Source organism: Trachemys scripta, chromosome 14 (assembly GCF_013100865.1).
Source record: "Trachemys scripta elegans isolate TJP31775 chromosome 14, CAS_Tse_1.0, whole genome shotgun sequence".
NCBI classification, from domain to species: domain Eukaryota; kingdom Metazoa; phylum Chordata; order Testudines; family Emydidae; genus Trachemys; species Trachemys scripta.
In genome coordinates, this window is record NC_048311.1 from 4,792,812 (window position 1) to 4,811,580 (window position 18,769).

At 49.1% G+C, this 18,769-nt stretch overlaps 1 protein-coding gene and 1 long non-coding RNA gene across 2 annotated transcripts in view; both read right to left on the minus strand.

The window, feature by feature from the left end:
• Window positions 1-1,069: 1,069 nt before the first annotated feature.
• LOC117887213 (zinc finger protein 420-like) overlaps window positions 1,070-18,769 on the minus strand; it is a 42,446-nt gene continuing 24,746 nt past the window's right edge. Inside the window, exon 8 of the mRNA XM_034789574.1 lies at window positions 1,070-2,935. Coding sequence (XP_034645465.1) covers window positions 1,835-2,935 — 1,101 coding nt within the window. The 3' untranslated portion in view covers window positions 1,070-1,834. The remainder of the gene's footprint in view (window positions 2,936-18,769) is intronic.
• LOC117887218 lies at window positions 3,319-18,405 on the minus strand. Its single transcript, XR_004648130.1, has 4 exons — window positions 18,120-18,405; window positions 13,202-13,288; window positions 6,994-7,210; window positions 3,319-3,735 (listed from the first exon to the last, which is right to left on the minus strand). It is a non-coding gene; the product is annotated as an uncharacterized LOC117887218 (long non-coding RNA).

Genomic DNA, 18,769 nt, shown 5'->3' on the forward strand with positions numbered 1-18,769 from the left:
ACAAAAGTTTTAGCATCATTGTAATGAAAAAAAAATCCCACCAAAAAAATAAACAAAACCTTTCCACGGGCAAATAAGCAAGTTTGGCAAATAAAAGCCCAGAAGCCACTTGTGTTGATGGACACCGTGATTTAAACTCAGATTGGTCACACTGCATTGGGGATTAATTTAAATCCCCCCTCTGGGTTAGTGACACATTCATCTCCAGCTTTAATTCTAATTTAGAATCAGAGAAATCCAAGTGTGATTCCTAAGCATGGAAAGCTGAGGACACTGGGAAATGTGACCCTTTCGGAGGTGAAGGGGTAGCACTGAGAGAAAATAGCTTCTGTCTGAGCCATAGAGTTTAATGCTGCTGGGGAAAAAGGGGAATCACAATGCCACTGGGGGAAGAATTGAATCCCTTTGACTTACCCCATCGCCTTCAGGTATCACAGATTCTGAAACAACACATTTATGGAGCTCTGCTCCTGCTCTGTGTTATATTTAAACATCTTGGAAATAGAAGAAAGGGTACAAAAAGTAATGATCTTCAGTACAATTCAGATCAATGTGAGAATAACTGGAAATGAGTCACTCTGTCCTGAAAGAGCATACTTAATCTTAAGAGCGACTCAATCACTCTGCTAATGAGGCAACAATATACAGGAGATGCTCAGGGATGATCTAGGATAGAGAACGTGCTGGAGATTCGGTCAGGATCAGAGGGAAACATGCCAGCTAACCCTCACCACTTTTCTTACTCTACACAAACCTGTGGAGGCTAAAGCTGAGGTGGGCCTGGCCCATGCGTCCCTTTAGAAATCATATAAGAACGGCCATAATGGATCAGACCAAAGGTCCATCTAGCCCAGTATCCTGTCTTCCAACAGTGGCCAATGCCAGGTGCCCCAGAGGGAATGAACAGAACAGGTAAACATCAAGTGATCCATCCCCTGTCGCCCATTCCCAGCTTCTGGCAAACAGAGGCTAGGGACACCATCCCAGCGCATCCTGGCAAATAGCCATTGATGGACCTGTCCTCCATGAATTCACCTAGTTCTTTTTTGAACCCTGTTATAGTCTTGGCCTTCACAACATCCGCTGGCAAAGAGTTCCACAGGCTGACTGTGCTTTGTGTGAAGAAATACTTCCTTTTGTTTGTTTTAAACCTACTGCCTATTACTTTCATTTGGTGACCCCTAGTTCTTGTGTCCCTCTCAGTGATGCTTTCTTAATACTAAGAGAACAAAGAAAGGGGCAGAGGAGCTGAAGTATAGGAGAAGTACCTTCCTAATCTCATCCCTTTCCACCCTTGTTATTCCATGATCCCCACACACTGGATACCTCAACACCCTGCATCTGACTGCTTCTGGTTCCCATCTCCATCAGCCCCAAACATTAAATTCCTCCATTACCTGCCCATCATCCATCCCTCCTGGTCTGTTAACATCGGATCCCCTGAGAACCAAGCACCCTGGGGGATCTGGGGAGAGAAGGAGTTACCAGCCCTCAGGGGCACCCCACTGCAGGGAACAACTCCAGTTAAGTGCGAGAGCCCAGCCCATGGGCTGGTAGAAGAAGAGAGATGGAAACAGGTATCTAGAATGAATATGGGGCCCAAGTTTTCTTCTGCTAATCTCCATGAAAGGGCAGAGAAGGGGAGAGGGAATTTCCAGAGGAGTTCTTTTCTCTTCCTTTGCCCAACAGGTAGCAGGCGGAGAGGCACATCGCCTCAGCAGCTGGGCCTGCAGCAATGAGGCAGAGTGGATCAGGTATTCTGCTCTGCATGGGGTGTTCTAGACAGGCAGAACCAGAGTCACTCATCAGTTCAGGTTTGTCTGCTGCTGTATCCTCACCCCAGAGAGGGGCAGACAGATATTTGGGAACCAAATGTCACTGGTGTAGCAGGGAAATCAGGAAATGGTTTATTTTTACTATGGCTACTGACAGGGGCATTTATAGGAGCCTCTGCCATGTGGATTCTCTGATGTTTAATAAGGTATGAACTCCGAGTGAAGCTTTTCCCACAGTTGGTGCATTTATAGGGTCTCTCTTCTGTGTGCGTTCTCTGATGTTTAATCAGGGATGAGCTAATATTAAAGCTTTTCCCACAGCTGGAGCACTTATAGGGTCTCTCTTCTGTATGGATTCTTTGATGTGTGATAAGGGACGAACTAATATTGAAGCTTTTCCCACAGTCGGAGCATTTATATGGTTTCTCTCCTGCGTGAATTTTCCGATGTGTACAAAGGGATGAAATCACATTGAAGCTTTTCCCACATTCAAGGCATTTATATGGTTTCTCGCCTGTGTGAATTCTCCGATGTCTAATGAGGGCTGAGCTCACACAGAAGTTTTTCCCACAATCGGGGCATTTATAGGGTCTCTCTTCTGTGTGGAGTCTCTGATGTAGAAGAAGGGCTGAGATCTGGTTGAAGCTTTTCCCACAGTCAGGGCATTTAAAGGGTCTCTCTCCTGTGTGGATTCTCTCATGGTTAATAAGGCTTGATCTCTCCTTGAAGCTTTTCCCACAGTCGGGGCATCTATAGGGTCTCTCGCCCGTATGGATTCTCTGATGTGTTTTAAGGAATGAACTCACATTGAAGCTTTTCTCACAGTCAGGGCATTTATAAGGCTTCTCTCCTGTGTGCACTCTCTGATGTCTAATGAGGGCTGAGTTCACACTGAAACTTTTCCCGCAGTTGAGGCATTTATAGGGTTTCTCTCCTGTGTGGACTCTCTGATGTTCAATGAGGCGTGAGCTGCGAGTGAAGTTTTTCCCACAGTTGAGGCACTTATACGGTCTCTCTCCTGTGTGGGTTTTCAGATGTAAAGTAAGGGCTGAGCTATTGTTGAAGCTTTTCCCACAGTTGGGACAGCTATAGGGTCTCTCTCCTGTGTGGATTCTCTCATGTCTGGTTAGGTCTGAGCTCCGTTTGAAGCTTTTCCCACACTTGGTACATGTGGCTTTTCTCTCTCCCATGGAGATTCTCTGCTGGACTGTTGTTCTCTCAAGGTCCTTGCAATCTCCCCTATAATGAACAGATTTACCTACTTCTTGCACTGGGAGGTTATCCTAATGGTTCTCTGGCATGTGCTCATTCTCACAAGCTGCTTCCTGTTCAGGACTCGAGGACACGTTCCCTTGAGATCTTCCCAGTAATGTCCAGTGTTGTTCCACTTGCTCAGTACCTTCTTGCTGGGGATTCTCCTCCTCGTACTTTCTCATCATCCCATCACCTGCTGGGATAGAAAGAGAATTCAGACGCGAGTCATTCCCTGTGCCAGGAGAGTGGGGAAAGGGAGGGAGGGAGGGAAACCTCAGAAAGGGGCAGAGCAAATGGGGTGGTGGATGTGTGGGGGGAGACACAAATGAAATGAACTGTTGGGAGATCAAAAAAAAATCAGAATCTCCATAATTTTTTCCCAGAGAATAGAGAAGATCCTATCTCGGGTGGCAAGGAGGTGCTGCCAGGTGTCAGTGATGGTGGGTGTGAAGACATGAGTGACGTCTGCAATGAGGATACAACACCTGCTGGGTACAATCCAGAAGTGGAGCAGCTAAAGTGGCGTTTTGGGGAATCCAAGCTGTTTCTGTCATTCAAGAATTGTCTCTGAGTCGGTTTAAAGGACTCCTCATCTGCACAGGTACCTCTCAAGATCTCCCTCTCCTTGGAGCCCTGGAGATCTGGGACCCCTGCATTTCCCCTTGTTCCACCTTGGAGATCATGTCAGGTTTGGGAAGAAGAAATCCTATTCCAGGAGAAAGTAAACAAGTGAGATGAGGGTGAATTATGAATGCAAAGAATATTCCACAGGTTAAGGTTGGTTCCTTATTCCCAATTTCTTATTCAAAGGGCCAAGATTTAAAAAAAACAAACAAACAAAATCCTCATCAGTGCAAGTTTAATTTTTAAAAAATTTCAACAAAATAAGTGGGATTGAATTTTCTAACAATTTATAGTAAACAAAACCCACTCTCACAAGGTGTATCTTCCTCTTAATTTGAATAAATTATTGATAGGGCCCTACCAAATTGGTAAATTTCACGTTTTCAGATGTTTAAATCTGAAATGTCATGGTGTTGTAACCGTGGGGGCCCTGACCCAAAAGGGGATTGTAGGGGGATTGCAAACTTGTTGTAGGGGGTTCACAGGATTGCCACCCTCAGCTGAACTCTGAAGGCAGAAACAGTGGAGCTTCCTGCAGCTGCAGGAGGTTCCCGGAGGTGGAGGTCGGTATGAGCTCCCCCCGAGAGCGGCTGTGTAGGGGACGAACAAGTCCTGTCCCTCCCCAGCCCAGCTGGAGCAAGGACCTCCTGGCTGGAGTGCTCCAAGCAGCAGGGAGAGATCGGATTTCACAAGGAAGGGCTTATTTCACAGTCTGTGTGACTCGTTTTTCACGGCCGTGAAATTGGTAGGGCCCTAGTTATTGATATTTGAAAATGTGTATGTAGTCACAGGTCTTGTTACTGTGACTCTTGGACGGTTCTGAAGCAGCTGGGACATGCCACTGTCCAACGCAAAAGTTTATTCCTGTGCAATGTGCTGGCACATGTCATCCCCTGTTGTGATAATTTACCCTAATTGTGAGCTTAACCGTGAAAAGTGAGTGAAAGTTCATAAAATGTCACAGTAACCTATAATAACAAACATTGATGGGAAAAGATGCAAAAGAGAGACAGGAAGACTGAATTAGTCCAAACAAAAAAGGCTACTGATATAACTCAAGGACTGTGTTGAAATCATGCCCAGCAAACAACAGCAGTGTGAGACCAGAAATCAATGAACCAAAATCAGCGCATCAGAAATTAGGTCTAATATAAATCTAGCCTTCATTTATAATGTTAATTCTAGCAATTTTTCCTGTATGCTGCTTTGTTTGGATGGTGAGAAAGCATTCAACTGGCTGGAGGGGAATACATCAGACATATTTTGGTAAGGTTTGGTTTTGGAAATGAGTTTTCTACAGGCATATTGGCCCTGTATACTCATCCTTGTGAATCTGCCTTGGCTAATGATCATCAATCCGCAACTTTTAATTTGTCTAGGGGTAAGGGACAGAATTGTCCCTTATTCACCCTGTTTGCTCTGGCAATGGAGCCATTTGCCATAAATGTAAGAAACAGCCTCTTGGTAAAGAGCATCAAAATGTCTTCTGGATTAGAACACAAACATAGCTTTGTATTCTGATAATATCTTGTTATATTTGCAGAATCCAGAAGCATCATTAAAAATGATAGAACAGAATTGACTTTGGAATTTGGGCAGGTATCAGGCTTCAAAATACACTATGATAAAACTGAAATTTTAGGAATTAATATTCCTGAAAGGGACAAAACAAACTGTTGTCAGTGACATAAATTTAAATGGGTAAAGACATATTTAAAATATTTAGGAATAAATATTGTATAGGAATAAATATTGTAAAATCTTTTTTTAAGGCAAACAACCCTCCACTGTGGGGAAAAAACAACAACATAAAAGAGTTGGAGAAATTGAACAAATATTAAATTTCTTGGCTAGGTGGGGTAGCCTTGTAAAAGATGAATGTCCTCTCAAAGTTGTTATTTTTGTTTCAGTACATCCCAGTTGGTATCCGTGACATGCTTTAAAAACATGGCAGGATGCACTATTAAAATTCATATGGAAACATACAAATCAAAGGGGGAGTTCTAAAGTACTGAATAAACCTACACAGTTGGGTGGACTAGCTTTCCCTAATTTGGCTTATTATTATTATGCATCAAAATTGAAAGACATGATCAATTGCATTAGCAATAGACCATTCATACGCTGGGTAAAACTCGAACAAGACAAAAGCCCAAATATAGCTATAGATAGTAACAGTTAGGTTACAAAGAAATGTAGGTCACCAAACATAAAAAATCACCCATTCATCCAGGCCAACTTAGCAGCTTTGGGCAACTTTTTAAAAATTCCTTTACCTGAGGCCCTCTCCCATTTATTTATCACTAGGAAATATCAAAGTGACTATGCATTGTGGGTAACAGCTGAGATTACTTAGTTTGGACAGCTGTTCCTGGGTCCCGATTTGAAATCATACCAAGAGATAGCTAATAATAATTAAGATCCCATATTTTCAATATTTACAAATCAAACATTCTATTGTGAAATCTGGATACAAGATGTCTCTATCTAGACCTTTGACCACATTTGAGGAGTTAATCCAGGAGGAACCTGGAACAAAAGGTTTAATTTCTAAGATATATACAATTTTGATTGAAAAAGATATTGATAGGAAAACAACTCAGATAAAAAGATGGGAGAGGGATATGGGCAAAGATATTGATATTAATTGAGTGGGAAAGGGAATATACATATACATCTTCAATTTGTGTAGCTCACAAAGATTTTTATAAATTACTGCATAGATGGCATTTGACTCAAGTTAAGATATATCATATTTTTACTGCTAGGGATGCACTGTGGTGGGGAAAAGGGAACATACTTGCACATATGGTGATTGTGTCCAGGAACTAGACAGTTTGGGGAGGCAATTATTAAAGAGATTCATCTTATAACAAAATGACAGCTTCCCAGAGATCTCCTGACCTGCTTCCTTACAGTCCAGTAAAGGATGTACATTTTAAAAAGAATGACAAATGAATTTCTTTTTTTTATGGTTAGCAGCAAGGCTAAGTGTTGCTTATTATTGGAAAAATGTGACTTCTCGTCCTATGGAATTGTGGTATTGTAAAATATGGACTCTTCTTGTAATGGAACAGCTTTCACACCAAGTACGTACACAAGAGAAGTGCCAAAAAGAGGATAGGTGTTTAGAAATGTGGTCATCCTTTGTAGCGTACTCAGAGGAGGAAGGCTTGCCAGTGGACGAGTCAGAATCTTTAGCCAGGTTCTTTGAATATTAACATGATGCTGAATAAGTCATGTATGATATAGGAAGTTAATATTTTATTGTATCTTTGCCTTAATAAAAAGTTTCGGAAAAGAAATACTGTGTATTATCATTACAGTGGCACAGTCTCACCTGTACGGATTGGCTCAGCGGCTCCTATCCATTCTCTCCTCCCATTTCACTGAGCAGGGAAATCTCCAGGCACAGTTCAGAGATCCTCTCATCCCCTCTCTTGACAATTGCTCTGTCTAGCTCTTCCAGCTAGGACAGCAGTAAGCTGCTCCTGCAGAAACCCACATAGCTTCTTCCACTCCCGGATAATTTTCTGCCTCTTAGCTTCTGTCTGTTTCTGCAATTACAGGGAGAGGGTGGCAAGGTAACCAGGGGAATATCCTACATGTGCCTCCCAGCAGATGGGGGAGATATTGGCTAGAACCCAGGGTCCCTAGTGGTGCATGATGGGAAGTTCACTTAGGCCTGGTCTACACTACGGGTTTAGGTCGACTTTAGCAGCGTTAAACCGAATTAAGCCTGGACACGTCCACACAACGAGGCCCTTTCTTTCGACTTAAAGGGCCCTTTAAACCGGTTTCTTTACACCACCTCCGACGAGGGGATTAGCGATAAAACCGGCCTTTGCGGGTCGGAATTGGGGTAGTGTGGACGGAATTCGATGTTATTGGCCTCCGGGAGCTATCCCACAGTGCTTCATTGTGACCGCTCTGGACAGCGCTCTCAACTCAGATGCACTGACCAGGTAGACAGGAAAAGACCCGCGAAGGTTTGAATTTCATTTCCTGTTTGCCCAGCGTGGAGAGCACAGGTGACCACGCAGAGCTCATCAGCACAGGTAACCGTCATGGAGTCCTCCCAGGATCGCAAAAGAGCTCCAGCATGGACCGAACGGGAGGTACGAGATCTGCTCGCCATATGGGGAGATGAAGCAGTGATAGCTGAACTCCGTAGCAGTAAAAGAAATGGAAAAGTATTAGAAAAGATCTCCAAGGCCATGAAGGACCGAGGCCATAACAGGGACACACAGCAGTGCCGCGTGAAAATTAAGGAGCTAAGGCAAGCCTACCACAAAGCCAGAGAAGCAAACGGAAGGTCCGGGGCAGAGCCGCAAACTTGCCGCTACTACGCGGAGCTGCATGCGATCCTAGGGGGTGCAGCCACCACTACCCCAACCGTGTGCTATGACTCTCTCACTGGAGAAACACACAGGGAAGACGGTTCGGGGAACGAGGAAGATGACGATGGAGGTACTGTAGGTAGCTCACAGCAGCAAGGAAGCGGAGAAACCGGTTTCCCCAACAGCCAGGATATGTTTGTGACACTGGACCTGGAACCAGTAACCCCCGAACTCACCCAAGACCCTCAGGGCACACAGGAGACCTCTGGTGAGTGTAACTTTGTAAATATTTGTAAACATTACAAAAAAAAGCAAGCAAGTCTGTTAACGTGTATGGGGATGGAGCGGAAATCCTCCAGGGACATCTCCAGAAAGCTCTCCTGGTTGAAATGGGGTGATTTTATTAAGGGGGACATTCAGAGGCGCCCGTTCCTGCTATTCGGACCAGAAATGTTCCCCGCTGTTAACCACGCGGTGGGGGGGAGGGGTGAAGTGATCATCCCAGAGAATCGTGTGTGTGTGTGTGGGGGGGGTGGTTTACTTGTGTTTGTGCCGCATGTTAACCGGGAAACCGCAGCCCCCTCCTTTTACATTGAAACCCCATTTTAAATGGACAACCCAATTCATCCTTGAGATGGGAAATGCGCTGCTGTTTGCAACCTTTCCCGCATGTTAAGAAGGTTAAATAAGCCAAAACACTGTGGCCTACGATGGCTGCCTGCAAGCCGAAATATGCGACCTTGTAATGAAAGAGTGTACCCATTGTTCCCTAAAATGTGTCTTTTTTAACCACCTCTCCCTTCTCCTCCACCAGCTGCAAATGTTTCTCCTTCGCAGAGGCTCGTGAACATTAGAAAGAGAAAACGTAAGACGAGGGACGAGATGTTCACGGAGCTGCAGATGTCCTCCCACGCTGATAGAGCACAGCAGAATGCGTGGAGGCAGTCAATGTCGGAGATGAGAAAAGTCCAACATGAACGAGAGGAGAGGTGGCGGGCTGAAGACGATAGGTGGCGTCAGCTTGCAGACAGACGGCAAGAGGCAATGCTCCGTCTGCTGGAGCATCAAAGTGATATGCTCGAGCGTATGGTTGAGTTGCAGGAAAGGCAGCAGGAGCAGAGACCGCCGCTACAGCCCCTGTGTAACCAACAGCCCTCCTCCCCAAGTTCCATAGCCTCGTCACCCAGACGCCCAAGAACACGGTGGGGGGGCCTCCGTCCACCCAGTCACTCCACCCCAGATGATCGCCCAAGCATCAGAAGGCTGGGCTTCAATAAGAGTTAAAGTTTTAAAATGCAGTGTGTCCTTTTCCATCCCTCCTCCCCCACCCATCCCTGCTACCTTGGCAATTATCCCCCTACCTCTGTAAGGAACTAATAAAGAATGCATGAATGTGAAAAAACAATGACTTTATTGCCTCTGCAAGCGGGAGGGGAGGGGAGGGTGGGGTGGGGTGGTTGGTTTACAGGGAAGTAGAGTGAACCGGGTCGGGGGGGGGGTTGGAGGGTTCATCAAGGAGAAACAAACAGAAGTTTCACACAGTAGCCTGGCCAGTCACAAAACTCGTTTTCAAAGCTTCTCTGATGCGCACCGCGCCCTGCTGTGCTCCTCTAACCGCCCTGGTGTCTGGCTGCGCGTAATCAGCGGCCAGGCGAGTTGCCTCAACCTCCCACCCCGCCATAAATGTCTCCCCCTTACTCTCACAGATATTGTGGAGCGCACAGCAAGCAGCAATAACAATGGGGATATTCTTTTCGCTGAGGTCTGAGCGAGTCAGTAAGCTGCGCCAGCGCGCTTTTAAACGTCCAAATGCACATTCCACCACCATTCGGCACTTGCTCAGCCTGTAGTTGAACAGGTCCTGACTCCTGTCCAGGCTGCCTGTGTATGGCTTCATGAGCCATGGCATTAAGGGGTAGGCTGGGTCCCCAAGGATCACGATAGGCATTTCAACATCCCCAATGGTCACTTTCTGGTCCGGGAAGAAAGTCCCTTCCTCCAGCTTTCGAAACAGAGCAGAGTTCCTGAAGACGCGAGCATCATGTACCTTTCCCGGCCATCCCACGTTGATGTTGGTGAAACGTCCCTTGTGATCCACCAGGGCTTGCAGCAGCATTGAAAAGTACCCCTTGCGGTTTATGTAGTCGGTGGCTTGGTGCTCCGGTGACAAGATAGGGATATGGGTTCCGTCTATGGCCCCGCCACAGTTTGGGAATCCCATTTCAGCAAAACCATCCACTATTGACTGCACGTTGCCCAGAGTCACTACCCTTGCTATCACCAGGTCTTTCATTGCCCTGGCAAATTGGATCACAGCAGCCCCCACAGTAGATTTGCCCACTCCAAATTGATTCCCGACTGACCGGTAGCTGTCTGGCGTTGCAAGCTTCCACAGGGCTATTGCCACTCGCTTCTCAACTGTGAGGGCTGCTCTCATCTTGGTATCCTGGCGTTTCAGGGCAGGGGAAAGCAAGTCACAAAGTTCCATGAAAGTGCCCTTACGCATGCGAAAGTTTCGCAGCCACTGGGAATCGTCCCATACCTGCAGCACGATGCGGTCCCACCAGTCTGTGCTTGTTTCCCGGGCCCAGAATCGGCGTTCCACGGTATCAACCTGCCCCAGTAACACCATGATTTCCACATTGCTGGGGCCTGTGCCTTGTGAGAGGTCTATGGCCATGTCAATTTCCTCATCACTCTCGTCGCCGCGCTGCAATCGCCTCCTCGCCTGGTCCGGGTTTCGCCTTGGCATGTTCTGGCTCTGCATGTACTCCAGGACAATGCGCGTGGTGTTCATAGTGCTCATAATTGCCGCGGTGATCTGAGCGGGCTCCATGATCCCAGTGCTAGCTATGGCGCCTGGTCAGAAAAAAGGCGCGAAAGTAGTATCTGATGGACCAGGAGAAGGAGGGCGGGAGGGAGGGAGGGCCGAGTGACGACATGGCGTACAGGTACAGGAACAGGGAGAAACACAAACAACTGTCACACAGAATGGTCCCCCCAAAGATTAAACTGGAAACCCTGGGCTTAGCAGGCCGTTGATTTCACGGAGGAAGGGGAAGCAAATGAACACAGAACAAATCTATTTTTTACATCTTAAGGTGGCAGCCGACGCTGCAGCATGAGTGACAGCCATACCAGTATGACGATGACGGATACCAATCATAATATGCCATCATCTGCCAAAAGGCAAGGGGCTGCTGCTGTGTAGCAATGCAGCCCCACGTCTGCCAGCCCCACGTCCGCCAGCACCCAGCATCGCCCTCGGCCTCTTCTGGGTGCTTAGCAGACAATATTGGGCAATTGGCAGAAAATAGTATATTATGACTGGTAACCGTCATCATCGAAACAGTAGCATGTCTGCCCAGGTGGCCATGATTGACAGCCATACCAGTACGACGACGACGGGTACCAGTCATAATATACCATCGCCTGCAAGGGGCTGGTGCAATGCAGCACTACGGCTGCCAGCCCCACGGCTATCACTCATGCTACACCGTCTACCGCCAAAAGGCAGTTAGCAGCTGCTGCTGTGTAGCAATGCAGTCCCACGTCTGCCGGCACCCAGAGGACATATGGTGACGGTGAGCTCAGCTGAGCTGAGCGGGCTCCATGCTTGCCGTGGTATGTTGTCTGCACAGGTAACCCAGGTAAAAAGGCGCGAATCTATTGTCTGCCGTTGCTGTGACGAGGGGGGAGGGGCCTGACGACATGTACCCAGAACCGCCCGCGACACTGTTTTGCATCATCCGGGCATTGGGATCTCAACCCAGAATTCAAAGAAAAGGCGCGAACCGCTTCTCGGCTCGAGCTGTGGCGCAAACGTAGTATCTGACGGCCTAGGGGAAGGAGGGAGGGGGGCCGAGTGACGACATGGCGTACAGGCACAGGGAATTAAAATAAAGAACGGTGGCTGTGCATCAGGGAGAGACACAAACAACTGTCACAGACTGGTCCCCCCCAAAGATTAAACTGAAAACCCTGTTGACGGAGGGAGGGGGAAGCAAATGAATACAGAGAAAATCTATTTTTTACATCTTAAGACGACGGTGCAGCGTGACTGATAGCCCTCGGCATCTTTCTGGGTGCTTGGCAGCAAATACTGGGCGGTGTATGACGATGGTCTTCAGGCCTATTGCACGAGCTGCTGCTCAGGGAAGACTCTGCTAACGTGCGATGACCCGACTTGTAATAGGCCGGCTAACAGTCATAATACACCATTTACTGCCAAAAGGCAAGCCCCACGGCTGCCAGCACCCAGATCGCCGATGAAGGCTACCAGTCTACTGCACCGTCTACCGCCAAAAGGCAGTTAGCAGCTGCTGCTGTGTAGCAATGCAGTCCCACGTCTGCCGGCACCCAGAGGACATATGGTGATGGTGAGCTCAGCTGTGCTGAGCGGGCTCCATGTTGTCTGCACAGGTAACCCAGGTAACCCAGATAAAAAGGCGCGAATCTATTGTCTGCCGTTGCTGTGACGGGGGAGGGAGGGGCCTGACGACATGTACCCAGAACCGCCCGCGACACTGTTTTGCATCATCCGGGCATTGGGATCTCAACCCAGAATTCCAAGGGGCGGCAGAGACTGCGGGAACTGTGGGATAGCTGTGGGATAGCTACCCATAGTGCAATGCTCCGGAAGTCGACGCTAGCCTCGTACTGTGGACGCGGTCTGCCGACTAGAGCACCTAGAGCATTTTATTGTGTGGACATACACAATCGGCTGTATACAACCGATTTCAATAAAACCGGCTTCTATAAATTCGAACTAATTTCGTAGTGTAGACATACCCTTAGAACAGGAAGGATGGAGGGCCCAGGACAGGGACAAATGGCAACAGCACAAAAACCTCAACAACTTGCACTGAGCCAAAAATCTCCATCCATTCAGCCCACATTTTCTCTCCTCTCTCCACATCTTCCCTAGGCACTCCAGAGAAATCCCAGCCACTATAATATCTGAGCAGCCTCTGGGCAGGGTCTCTCTGGGCCAGTTCACAGACAAGTCCCATACACTGGCAAATGTTCCCCAAGAGCATCATGGTACCCTCCACGTGCTTGACCCCACCCTCCTCCCTGGATTCCAGTGGGGATGGTTTCCTGGCTGAGGCCGGCAGGAGAGTCCTTGTGGTTGCCACATCACTCCAGGCACTCTAATCCCAGGCAAACCTCGGTGCCGGGATGGGGAGAATGACTCTGAGCACCCACCAGCCATACCGCTCTTTGCCTCTCCTTGTCATCTTTGGCTTTTCTTTGCTCGTTTCTCGCACAGCACAGATGCTCTTGCAGCCCCTCCTGGAAGAATCAGGGAGGGGGGAGATTTTATATATATATTTACAAATGACTACAAACACTCTCACAGCTGGCAGATTCCCTGTGTTGCAGCTGCCCGTGCAGCGTCCCTGGGATTCACACCCAGAGCAGGATGTGGCCCTTAGACTTTGTCTCCATTGCAGTCCAACCTCAGCAAGGCAGGTGTGAAAAGGGAAACAAATAAAAACAGAACCCACCTTGTCGCCAGAGGCCCAACCCCCAGCTGCAAATATCCCCCACACTATAGGGCAGTGCTTCTCAACCAGGGTACACATACCCCTGGGGGTATGCAGAGGACTTCCAGGGGGTACATCAACTTATCTAGATATTTGCCTAGTTTCACAACAGACTATATAATAAGCCCTAGTAAAGTCAGTACAAATTAAAATGTCATACAGACAGTGACTTGTTTATACTGCTCTATGTACTATACATGGAAAAGTAAATACAATATTTATATTCCAAATCGATTTATTTTATAATTATATGGTAAAAATGAGAAAGGAAGCAACTTTTCAGTAACTGTGTGCTGTGTGACACTTCCATATTTTTACATCTGATTTTGTAAGCAAGTCGTTTTTAAGTGAGGTGAAACTTGGGGATACACAAATCAGACTCCTGAAAGGGGTACAGTAGCCTGGAAAGGTTGAGAACCACTTCTATAGATGTACACAAAATATTAAAATTCAGACATTGCCCCCAGCTTCCCCAGCTCCAGTCACTCAACATACCCAGAGTGCCAGCTCTGAACCTCCCCTCCCCCACAAAACCCCGCCATTAGTTTTAGTCATTGCTCCCAATGCTGAGAACACCCCCCAGAGGCTAACTGCATGGACTAACTACATGAGGAGGGCGTTGTTATAGCAGATTGACCCTAGGGATTGTTAATTTATATTCATTCCACTTTAAAAAAAAATCCTTCCCTTCCATCGGAATCCCAGCCGTGAGATTAAGCATAGCGCATGTTGGGTACCGTAACCCTTACAATGCCATGTCTGTGTCATAGCTAGAGAAACTGGTCCCCCGAACCCTCCCAAAGACTAGAGGCAGAAAGTTTGGATCCAAATAAGGTGGCCAGATGTCTTGATTTTATAGGGACGGTCCCGATACTTGGAGCTTTGTCTTATATAGGTGACTACTGTACCCCCCCACCCCCAGCCCACCTCCTCCGCCATTCCAATTTTCCTCCTCCGCCATCCCAATTTTTCACACTTGCTATCCGGTCACACTAGATCCAAATGGCATTTGTTACCAATACCAAGAGCAGAAACCAATCCAGCTATGGGAAAGGAAACACCCCCAGGAATGGGATAATAGGTCTCCCAGCCAGAAGGGGAGAATAGAGGGGAAAGGAGGAGGACAGAGAGACTGGAAGTGGCAGCAGAAGCAATCGGGAAGGGGGGAAGGGGGGGGGAACGGGACGTTCCCGACTCACAGCCCTGCCCAGCTCCATTCCCTGCAGCACCCCGGGACAGATTGACTTTCCTGGGGAGAATGTGAGGAGCAGGGAGAGGAAAAGCCAGTTCCTGCCTCTGCCTGGTCCCCGCGCTCCTGGGGGGACACGCTACCCTTCCTCCTTTGGCTCCTGCTATCACAGACTGCCTCCTTGCCCCACATGTGTTCTCCTGGTGCGTCCCCCCCAGATGCTTTCCCTCTGGGCAGAATGTGTGCGTGGGCGGGCGAATGTTCTGGGTCGTGCTGCTGGTTGCCTCTCTTGTGGTGCTGGGGTGATTTCAGCCAGTCCTCCCTAGGGACCCCCCACTAGTCACCCTGAGGCCCCTAATCCTGCATAGGGGCCTGCAGCCCTGTGCAATGGGGCAAGCCCTTCTGCTGCTTCCTTACAGCAGCTAAGCCAGGGCAGACCCATGGGGAGCAGAGACGGGCCAAGGTGCAGAGCCACTTTCCTGCCTGGCCCCAGCCCTTTCCCCCGGGTCTCTCCCCTCACCTCCAGGCTCTGGCTCAGGGGCCGGTGTTCCAGCCACCGCAGAAAGTCCCCCCGGCTAGGCACAAAGGGGGGGTTAATGCAGGTCTCTCCCTGCACAGATCCCGCTGGGGAGCAGCAGTGGCTCAGCCTGGGCTCCTGGATGACCAGGAATGGAGCAGGAGCCAGCAGCAGCATCTCAGTATCTGACCCAGGAAATAAAGACCCCAAGAAACCTGCGTCTCTCCTCCCTGTATAATAACCAGAGCCCTCCAGTGGCAAAAGCAAATGAAATAGCCTCCTTCCTCTTCCCCACCTCAGGACAGACACAGATCTCATCTCCTCCAGATCTGGAGTCAGCCTCTGTCCTTCCTTGCCATGAATCTGGACTGACACCAGAATTTAACTGAGACCAGAATGTGACCTGGACGTGTGGCCCAGGAGGGATGAGGCCAAGACCTTTTTTAATGTTGCCCACCCCGGATATTCAGCATTCAGGAGTCAGTCCTCAAAATCACGAATTTGGCTTAAACCATAATCATTTGGAGGAGAGGCCGGGGGAGGAAGTGGCAATTTGCCTTCTAGTTTTTGAGACTTTGGAGGGAAGCTGCCCACCCGCAAAGCATGTTTGAGCATGTCAGGTTCTAAATTTCCCAATGGTTGTTTGCAGGGGACATCCCTTAGCTCACAGGTCCCCAAACTGTGGGGCGCGCCCCTCAAGGGGAGCATGGAGGAATATTCAGGGGGACGCAGCAGGGCCTGAGCCAGCCCACACAGGGGGTGGGGCAGGAGCGCCACCCAGCCCCACTCCACCACCAGCTCTGCTCCGGCCCCAGCCCCAGCCCCAGCCCCAGCCCCAGCCCCCGACAGTGGCCCAGCTAAGGTTTCCACTCCTCCTGGCCCCAATCCCACCCCCAGCCTCGGCTCTGCTCCCAGCCCCAGCCCAGCCCCAGTCCCACCCCCAGCATTGGCCCCCAGCCATGGCTCTGCTCCCAGCTCCAGCCCCAGTTCCACCCCCAGCCTCGGCCCCCGGTCCTGGCTCTGTTCCCAGCCCCAGACCTGCTCACAGCTGTGGCCTCAGCCTCTGTGTTCTTACCCCTGTCTGTGCACCCCACCCCCAGACATGTCCCAGCTCCCCGGGGGGTGGGGGGTTGCAGACAGGGGTAAGGGGGGGTGCAACTGTGAAAAGTGTGGGGACCACTGCCTTGGCAACTCCCCCACCCCAGGGGATAGAAGCTATCGTATCCCTCCCCACTTTCTTCACTTATCACTACCCTATCTCTCTACATTCCCCATCTGGTCTCCTTCCACACTCAGTCTCCTCTCCCCTCATTTCCCTTCACAGTATCCTACCCTTCATTTTCCCTTTCTGCCAACCTGATTTGTGTGGCCACCTCATCATCCCCTGCCCCTCCCCCGCACATTCATGTTTCCCCGCCTTATCCTCCTGCACAATGATTCCCTTTATTCTGTCAGTGTTCCTTCTGTATCCCCTACTTCCCCAGGCCTCTCTCAGCCTCTTCCTGCCTGACATCTTTATATGCCCCCTCAGTATCCTGCAGCTCTTCAATTTTCTTTCTGCTCCCCATCCTTACGCATAGAAATGCCACCACCTCTCCTTGGGGTAGCTTGGCTTCAGCTTTCATAACAGGAATGGGAACTGAGGGTCATGTTGAATAGGGGGAAATTTACAAGTTAGTTTCCAGGCAATGTGAGATCCTGGAGTGCTCACAGCCGCCAGAAATAAGAACATAAGAACGGCCATACTGGGTCAGACCAACAATCCATCTAGCCCAGTATCCTGTCTTCCAACAGTGGCCAATGCCAGGTGCCCCAGAGGGAATGAACAGAACAGGCAATCATCAACTGATCCATCCCCTGTCGCCCATTCCCAGCTTCTGGCAAACAGAGATTAGGGACACCATCCCTGCCCATCCTGGCTGATAGCCATTGATGGACCTATCCTCCATGAACGTATCTAGTTCTTTTTTGAACCCTGTTATAGTCCTGGCCTTCATAATATCCGCTGGCAAAGAGTTCCACAGTCTGACTTTTGTTTGTTTTAACCCTGCTGCCTATTCATTTCATTCTGTAATTTTCACTCCATGCATCTGAAGAAGTGAGGTTTTTTACCCACAAAAACTTATGCCCAAATAAATCTGTTAGTCTTTAAGGTGCCACCGGACTCCTTGTAGTTTTCAAATGGTTATTTATCAGAGTGTGTGGCCTTTTGTACTTATCTGGGGTCTAGAGTGGAGGCCGAGTTGCACTTCACAATCTTTAATGTAGTTATCCTCACAACTCTTTCTTTCCTAAAAAACACAAATTCTGCTTGCTTTCTCCATCAAATACGTATGGTTTCCCTGGAACCCCTCTGCCATCTCCTCTCCGGTTTAGTTCCTGGAGCAGACAACACTGCCAGCCTCAAACTTTGAAAAATCACTAGTTGGGACAAAAATAATAATAAAATAAATAATAACAAATAATGAGATAGGCTTATAAACATGGGGGGAGGGGTGTTCAATAATAAATGTGTTTTGCTTTCTGGCTTCTGACCCCTAAGGTTACACTCAGGTCATGTTTTCAAACCTGAGCGCTAGAAATTTTTTTCGGGTGAAAGCTGAGATGCTCACCAAATCAATGGCTTTAAGAAAAAGCACCAATTACCTAAAGACTCTCAATAAAAATCACAAGAGCTGGCAGCAACAACAGGCAGATTCTGAAAGGAGTGGAGGAAATTGGCTCCCTTGCTGTTAAGGCAGCTCATATTCCTCCCCCGGGTGCATTCACAACCAGGGAGCAAGTTCCCGGGGGCTGCAAGGTCTGAGGTTCCCCGGGATCCTTTGTACAGAGAATCACTTTCCAACCCATCCCCAGCCCTGTCCCCATCACCTGCAGTCTCCAGCTCAGGATGTCGGCAGAGCCCGGGGCTGCCCGCAGGGGGACTAGTTCCAGCCACTGGAGAAAGTCCCCATCTCTGCTGGGCACAGAGGGGGCTGTAATGCAGGTCTCTCCCGGGCCCAGACTCCGTGTGGGAGCAGCAGCTGCTCAGTCCCGGCTTCCAAGAGCCCTGATTGCTGACCACTCAAATCCAGGGACAGCAGCTGCCGCACAAGACCTCTGACTCCGCTTTTCCCATCTCCCACTTCCTTCCTCCCAGCACCACCAGCCAGCTGTCAGCTGATACAGCCCCTTCCCGTGTCCCTCAACACCAGACCCGCCTGCAACACCACTCTCTGTGGGACCCGGGACTTTCCCAAGCTGGAGCTCGCCTTTGGCTAGAAGAACCCAGGCGTCCTGATTCCCAGCTCCTCCCCCAACACCCCCGGCGCCCCACCCCCACCCTGACCCTGCTGGGTGTACCCCCCTCACAGCCAGGGATCTGCATTTCTTTTCTTCCATCCAAGCCGAGGAGGGCTTTTTTTGCTCCCCATCCAGAGTCGCATTCACCGAGTGTCACAAACACCCTAGGAGGGGCCCTGGCACAACCATGGAGAAGCTCCTCCGTGTTCCCCCCACTCATCCTGGTTGCAGAGGAGCCA